Here is an 8,786-nt window from a genome sequence, read left to right as displayed (position 1 = left end):
CTGTTTAGCATGACAACTGGCACGGTGAACACTTTGTTGTTGTTTCAACTGCAACATGCCATTAACAACTCGGTGTTTATGAACCTATTAACCATGATGCTGGGGATTTAATTGAAGTTACAATACTTGCTGAATGAGGAGTCCAGTGTCATCATTGTTGTCGCTGAATCAGATGTTCCATGTCAGCTTCGAATTGTCCTACCCACCATTGACATATGGGCCAACAATATGGCGTCTTGTCTTGAAACACATAAGCTACAAGGGCACACTTTCTGACTGAGGAGAGCCTTTATCATGAATGTACACCCTCCTGTTATCTCCCTTACTCAGAAAAAAACAGGGAAGAGCTTCTGAATGGTCAATTCAGTAATAGTCTCAGATCGCTATTTATTTTTTCTATAAACAGTACAGGTAGGAACCATACACCTATGGTTGGATTTAAAGTATAGTTCTTTGAGATTCAGTAGGGACTGGGATGGGTACGGAGGTCGTAGCTATCTATTGTACCCGACCCTCAGTGAGGAGATGAATGTGAGTTTGATGAGGTGTAGTCGTGATTCATCCTCGGCTGATTTCCCCGCTGCGCTCAGCCCAACACTGGCTCTGTTCTGCTCGGTGACGGTGCAGAGTCGCCATGCTGAAAGATCATATGATCATGGCTGGATTTGATTTGTTGCCCTTTACATTGTTCGAAGGGCCGTGGGACCACAGCATGAATCTGTGGATAAGGGCTGAGGAGGAATTTGAATGACTGTTAGTTTGGACATGGAGGGAGGGGGAACGGGAGGGAGAGAGAAAGGGAAGAGATGAGGAAGGAGAGTTTTCCAGCAGCAAGTATTGCCTATTCGAAAGAGCATGTATTGTAGCGTGTGAACTAAACCCTTGCCCAGAGGCGACACAAACGAATTATCTCTGTCACAACAGTGAAAAGTCAAAATGAAAGAAAGGGTTTTGGGGATTCAGGTGGTTGGAAATATATTTAATTTATGGTTTGGAGAATGAAACCAAATTATTTTAATGACCTGTAATTGTGTTTAATTAGGCTATGCAATCATCAAAGGTCAAATGTCCACCTTTTTAAATCATTGTCTTCAAATGTGCACAGAAGCACAGGCACATAAAGAAGCACCAACCACATTTCATTATCTTGACCCGAACAGATTTGTTTCAAATTTAAACAAAAACGGGACAGAATGTAGGACAGAGTGAAGAGTGATGGGACTGTGCGGTGAGAGAGTGCGTGTGACGACTTGCACACGACGGCAGTTTGATCAATGAGAATCTATTCCGAATCGAATCCGTTGCGTGCAGATGCATCTAGCCGCTTGTATCAGCCGTTTTCGAAATGTTCATTATGAAATTTTGTTGGCAAGCCTTATATTAGACTGAACACGCAGCTCAGTGCAAGCAGCCCACGTCTGTGCGAAGAGGCTAACCGTGTCTGCAGAAACGCTGGGGCGCTCCTAAATGTGGGCTATGTGGCTTTGGGTTCATTAAAATGCAAGTGCGAAGTCAGAGTCGATCTTCGAGACGCGAAGACGTTTTGTGTTAGGAGAGAACGATCTTCCCTCTCTCCCCTTGAAACAAAATGCTCGAAATGACCATTTATTGTAGCTTCCTTGTCGGGAATCGTCAAATATTTTGCATTGCGTGCATCTCTCCCTATCATCTCATGCAGAACATGAACAAGCACACCGACATTGATTTGGATAATGCAATATGCAGCCTGCGCGTATCGGACATACTTCAGCACCTTGGAGAGTTCCAACACGCTCGCGCCTTCACCAGCCCTTACTAATTATGCAGTATGATTTTTTTGAAACACACACGTATGGTGCGCAGTGCTTGCAAAATATACTACAGAATAAACAACTAAATATGTGTTTTTGTTTTAAGTCGTGTGTAAAATTGAGAAAAAAACAGGGACGACAGTAGATGGTTAAGTGAATGTGAGATCACAAAGTGGCCTAGGCTAAATAGGACAAATATTAAAATGGTCGAATTTGTAAAATATGTAGGCCGTGTGTGTGGGGTATGGGAGAAAGGGGTGGGGTTGGAGCAAGAAAGAGTCAGTCTGGTCATTGAGGAGATAATTTGACGGGGCTCATAGCGTGTAGATGGCAGGGTGGGAGGGAGAGTGAAAGAGAGAGAAAGATTCAGTCTGGTCAATGAGGAGAGAATTTGACGGGGCTCATAGCCTGTAGATGGCAGGAGCGTCCTTCTACACTGCTCCTTAATCCTGGAAATGACTAAACTTGAAAATTGAAAGAGGAAGTTAAATACGGGCAGATGCAGTGTATCTTCTGATTCAAATGCGATAGAATATGCAGAGGGTTTAATTCGGAAGCAAGGTGTCACCAGTGTTTCAGAGGATGATTTATGTCAGTGTAATTACACGAAATTACGATTAAATAACTGCAATTGGTTAGATTAAACGTAGTCTGCACCAATTATCCACTGCAATTTAACTTTGATGGCACTATTCTATTTCAATGGAAAGGATGGCGTCGTTTCTTGAATCGTCATCTCTAACAAACGGAACACACTAAGGCCTACTATATTCTGTTTTGTGACATTTTCTGAATAATAGCGTTGTCAGTCAGGAAGTTTAGATAGCAACAAAAAAAATCTACATGCAATTTATGATTTTCGTGAAGAAAATACTTGTTTTCTCTTTTATTGGCTCAAGATTAGCCTACCATATTATCGTCACTGAGAATATTTGCTATATTTATTTATTTCCGTGGGAATGCACTTGACTCGTGTGGTTCAGTTTTGTTCTTATTTGATGGCTATGTTACCTACCATCTCTACTCATGTGGTGAGATATTTCCACAGAAAACACTGACTATAGAAAATAAAAAAAATAAATACACTTCGTTTTAAACAACGTACCAACTCGCGAGGAATCGAGCTGAGAGTTTTGCCCCTGTTGGTGAGATGGTTGAGTCCTCGTCAAGGTTGCTGTGGTATCCCAGCATCGCCGTTCACTTCGAGCTGTGACCGCGCGCCAGCCACAACCGAAGACACACCGCTACCGGCTGAGGAACGGAGGAGATTGAGAAGAGAATAACTAGCTTCATGATTGTGAACATGAAAACAGATGACATAGAGGGGTATAAAATCAGGTCGACGGACATCCTAAAGCTTTTCAAGAGAGGATGTATTAGATGCGGTCCAGTGGACTTTTTACAAGCTAAAAAAATGAGGATTAAAACTGGAGTTATATTTTGGAATCTCGTATTTTTTATGATGGTCACGTGTGTGCGAGGTAAGGAAAATCCTTTGATGTCCTATGTAGTAATACATGTCTTACTACTTGTGTTTTTGGAGGAGGATGGTGTCTTTTTGTATTGGAAGACCCGGCTGTGCAATAAAAAGGCATTAAAAAAAGGCTAGAGCTAAGGTGAAACATTTACTTGCCAGGCTGCCGGTTCAATGCAGGCATTGAGCGAGAGCTCAATAAATATTCTTGCAGTATGCTCAAGCGGATACGTGAGTTGCTTATGCCTAATAACCGGTGGGTTGTTTAGGGGAGATTACGCACCCCTATCTGCACATTTTTTTATTTTACCAGACCCATTTCCATACTCGTCACTATCCACCTGTTTTCTTTGAAATATGATTTCTGTAAATTATTAGAAATGAACCACATTTGTTTCAGAAAATTTAAATGGCAAATGAGAGGTGCAAGCTCCTCGGTTTATACATCAGTGTAAGGCACGTTACAATTTTAGGCTATATAATGAGACTACACAGACAACTACAGACATGTTCCTCATCTTTCTGATTACCTTGTGTTTGAGGGAGAGAACATATGGGGGACATATAGGGATGAATATGGGAACCTATTCATCTAAAATACTCTTCCTCTTCCAATAACTCCAAGCAAAACGATGTCTTTACCCCATACCATCCTTTTGGATATACTGCCACCTTGGCCTGAACTGGAAGACAAGCCTCCCCCAAAGCCAGTAGACTATAGGCTTTGGTGGGCTGTGATTTAACTGTTGCGCGTATGGTACCAAACACAAGCACATCGATGCAGATGCATCGTTAATTTGCAACATATTGGATTGATTATCTAAGACCTATTGATATATTCAGGGTTTCTTATAATACTAGTAAAATATATTAAAGATGAGAGGGTTTAGGTCTGTTTGATTCCAAGCATGTATTATGGCTGGAATCATGCTGCGAAGAAGGCATTTTATTTGGTTTATGCTTCTGAGACAATATGTGTTGATGATTAAAGTGCTAAGAAGTTGAGGTAATTGAATAGATATATTTGGACAATAGTGTTTGCTGCATACATTGGTACAATCAGTTGTGGTGGCAATGATTTAGGGTAAACGCTGAACATGGTATTTAGGGGAGTAGCCTATATCGGGTGTCAGCCTTCGCGCGTCAACATCACCTGCCCGCAATTAAATTTGCATAGACTATACCACTTTCTTTAGCTAATGCTGATGCCCGATGCCCGATGCACATCTTTCGTAGGCACAACAACGACAACAATCATAAAGGCAACTGTATGCGGGTCGTCTTGTCGTCATCTCTTTCCTGCTAGCCTCTTTTCAGATCAGTCAGACCTTTTCACTGTCAATACCCACTCAGCGTTCTTTGCTAGAAGTCTGATTAATATTCTACTGCGCGCGCTCTGCATCCTGGTCACCCATCGATTCACATCTGAGTCGTCAAGCCCAAGGCCTCAGTAAACTGCATTTATTACGATAGTTAAGAAGACACACCAATGCCGGTCCGTAACACGTCTCCAGAGGACAACATCATTTATTTAGCTTAGGCCTATACAGTGACGATATTTGGTGAAAAAGTAAGTAGTCTGCCGACTCTGTCTGTGCTTGGTGGTATGGCCGGATGATAAACCGACGCGCGGTGGCGGTGTGATGAGATCCAGACGACAAATACTTATTATCCAGGACCAGCAACACATACCTCCCTCTCTCTATACATTTTGGATGATGTTCATACTTAGCCTACATTGAATAATTGTTATGGCAAAATGTATTGTTTTGGTTCAGTTCCAGTGAAGACAGACGGAGCTATTTGTAATTGTATACAAACCAAATACTTGCGTCTCAATTTCGATGCCATGATTAAACTCGGAAGAAAAGTTTTACCTTTGAATATAGGTATATCACTACTGCATACTAACAACACGTCACAGATTAGTATGTGTACCCACAGTTAGTTTACTTGTCCCTAGCAATTCATCAAGTACAGAAGTTCCATTCTACAATGGATTAAATCGCCTTACTCTCCATGAAGTCTGAGCCATATAATTAGACATTAGAACACTGAGGAACATTCTCCCAGCCAGAGACCAATCCCCCACGGTGTCATTATATTTGTCGATAGCGTGGGTGAATTCACACAGGCTGGCTAATAGACAAGACCTGGCCATGTTCAATATAATGATATAGATGTAGGATCTTATTTTGAGCCAGTTTTCTACAACAGGAAAATAATCCTGCAGCAACAGGAAATGTGAATTATTATGTGGATTATAATTAATGTAATTTTTTTGTAGGGGTTGATACATTTTTTGTAAGGTACAATCAAGTCTGACATTTCAAAGTGGAAATGATAAACTTCAGCAACCTTTTAAAACCTCAAAGACACTATGCATTTTACATTTCTGGCATTGCTGCAACAGGGTGATCAAATTAAGATCCTACTGTACAGTATGAGGTCAGCAGGTAGGGGTGGATTATTAACAACTAGCAGGATTATGTCTGTGATCAGTACACACACACACACAAACACACACACACACACACACACACACACACACACACACACACACACACACACACACACACCCCAGTGTGTGTGAGGCTGACTGCTCTCTCCCTGCTCTCCCTGCTGTTTGAATCACCATGAGCTCAGTTTGCCGTCGTGGCACAGGCAGGTGCAGAGTGCAGTAGTTACAGTCCACAGATGTCTGCAGTAACCTAGATTTATTACATGTCTGTGTGTGTGTGTTTTGGCACCAGAGTGGGTGGGTGACAGTTGTTGTTTGCACCAAGAGCGTATACAAACATTTGAGCATGTCTGCAGAATAGCGTATGTGTAAACACAGGGTATCAACTGACTAATGGATGGTACATTGCACTTCCATTAAAGTGAGCCTCAAGAGATATTGCACAATCTTCACAGCAGTGAATACAAGGACAATTTTCTTTTTAGCTGTATCTTCTTTCGCTTGATATTATGGGCATAAAGAAATCCCTAATGCTGTATCTTATTGCAAGGGACCAGAGATATTGATTTCAATTCTTGTAGCAGACACAAAACACCACTTCAATATGAACTCATCTATTATTTTTTTGTTGGAAGTCATACTTTTTACTGCAGGTTTGCTTCAATGGTATCTGTCTACAAATGACTTTGTACTTAGTCAACATGAATCATCGTTGGTCACTCTCAGTCAAGGTCTCTTCTGGGAAATCATTCTTAACCTTTGGACATTGTCCCCTTGTGGCAGTGATGGAGAGGCACATGAGTTTGGCTAGGGGATGGATCCATATTAGTTCAAATGTAATCCACCACCTGAGCAAGTTATTATCTGAAAACACAAGGTTATTGCTGATGTTTGATTAAGTCTCTGTACAGTTGTGTACTGTAGCTGGTATATGTCAGAAGACCTGTAATTCTCTAGGATTCTCTAGAATTCTCTAGAATTTTTAGATTTTCTAGAATTCTCTAAGATTCTAGAGAATCAGAGCTTTTTCATAATGAGTCACCTGATGACTAACCAAACAGTACAACCAGGATGTTATGTAATGTGCGTGGACATTCCAGAGTGGAGTTATCCCAGCAAAACTGATCTGAAGGGAATGCATGTGGTCAGTTTTGTAGACTGAGACCCAGTGAACTCTGTGTTTGTCTGGGGATAACCTCACACAATGGGAGGTGTTGTGTGGGGATTTTGACAATTGGTGCTGGAGACTGTTAAATCAACGTTTCACATCTGTCTACACAACTCAGGTACAAACCCACAACACTGTCTCTCTGGTCTACACGTCTGACTGACATCATGAGATGCTTACCCATACTCAGATTGTTGGAGGTCGTTATCTAGCCTTTTCATCAAGCCTATTGTTGTTCAGTGCATAAAATAAGGTCACATTTCAAAATGTTTTGTCCAATGACATCTGCTGTAGTTTTAGCTTCAAATCACATCTGCGTTTTCCATTCTCCCTGTTGGTCATGTAGGTCATTGAAGGTACAATCTCCTTCTCTGTGGGCACTGTGACCATGTTCATTATACTGTTAATGTTCATTATCGGTAAAGAACAAGAAGGCCCGCTCACTGTTAAAGCTCACAATTCACTGCTTTATTGACAATGTTTTGATACGAAGCAGATCTTCGTTTGGTCATTATGTTAATTATCAGACCATAAATAAATCAGGAACACTCCTGTTGTATTTACTCCTACAGTAAATGGCTTGTCTTTTTTCTGTTGCTATGCAGATTACAGTCAATCGGTTTTCCAATAAGGGAACCATTAACTAACTATGGTATCATCAATGCAATTTATGTTGTTGATAAATTAGTTCCAGTATAATGGATAGAGGGTTGCTGTGGGTCTGAGTGCTTTCAAAAATGCTGGTCCTAGTCTATTTACAGGCAAGTGTCCTTTCCTTGGCTCTGATCCTGGATTGGCTGGACTTCCCAGTACTTACAGTAGACCGCTGCCCTTGGTGCCTCCCTGTGACTTTCTTGCATAAGGGGGTAATTTTATTTTATAGGTCTAGTAGCATCTGAGACCAGGTATTTCAGCTAGAGACCAATGGTCTGTGTGAGAGAGATGTTTCATCGTCACTCACCTCCATCATCAGATCCAGAGCTTGCCAAAGAACGTAAAGACACCATCACTGGAAAGGGAGTGTAGGGTACAGCGTTGACCTGCTGCCTTTCCATCATGGTGGGTCACGTTATTACATGGGGTGTTGGTCTTGACTTTGCCTCTGTCATTATTGGGACAGAAAAACCGCTGAGCGTAGTTGTTGGGTGATGTATTTCTTTGTTTCACATGGGAGCCTTGTTCTCTACCGCTGGGAGCAGAATCTTGTGGTCAAGTGAATAGGTGCTCTTTTAAATCACACCTGTCTCACACATTGGGGTTTAGAGGACCTATCTGTTGGCAGAGCAGGTCTACTTTACGTTCCCTATATCCCCCTTTTCCTTGAGATTTGATGGGCCACACGTTCTTTGGATAGTTAGGGTAAGGTTTAGAACAGTGGTCACCAACCGGTCGCGATCGAGGCATTCTACAGAAATGCTTGATCACCACACATTTCTGTAGAAAAGCCAATGATAGTGCCCCTACCGCTGTTTGCACTTGATTCAGAAGCCCTGCGCACCTGTTAGGCAAATTGTTTCCATTTTGAACCATTTCATGTCTGAAAAGACAAACTCTGCCTATCTGGCGGACTGGGAGATCTGTGTCTAAATTAAGTGTACCGACTGCGCTGACCAATCGGATAGCTCATATCACGACCCTGGGCACAGCAAAGTTTGATACTTGCCTATTTGAGATCTTTTTACTTTTAAAACCATGACCAGAGAGCGACTGTCAAAGAAAACAGCAATGAGCTGCTGTTTTTATGAATGAGTTCATGTAATAGTTTTTATTAAGCACTGTCAACACTGTTTTTATTCAACACTATTACAAAACATGAAATGCGCTTCTCCCCACTTGCACTCCCGCTGCAGTTGGATTGATATCCCTGCATTTGTATTATTATTAGCAGCTCGT

General features: G+C 41.6%; 1 protein-coding gene across 1 annotated transcript in view; it reads left to right on the top strand.

Moving 5' to 3' along the window:
• Positions 1–3,022: 3,022 nt before the first annotated feature.
• The window catches only part of LOC135549277 (CUB and sushi domain-containing protein 3-like), a 302,916-nt gene continuing 297,152 nt past the window's right edge, over positions 3,023–8,786 (top strand). The window contains exon 1 of the mRNA XM_064979296.1: positions 3,023–3,271. Within this exon, the coding sequence (XP_064835368.1) occupies positions 3,082–3,271 (190 nt within the window). The 5' untranslated portion in view covers positions 3,023–3,081. The remainder of the gene's footprint in view (positions 3,272–8,786) is intronic.

Source organism: Oncorhynchus masou, chromosome 12 (assembly GCF_036934945.1).
Source record: "Oncorhynchus masou masou isolate Uvic2021 chromosome 12, UVic_Omas_1.1, whole genome shotgun sequence".
Lineage (NCBI taxonomy): Eukaryota > Metazoa > Chordata > Actinopteri > Salmoniformes > Salmonidae > Oncorhynchus > Oncorhynchus masou.
This window is presented reverse-complemented; position numbering and strand designations above follow the sequence as displayed.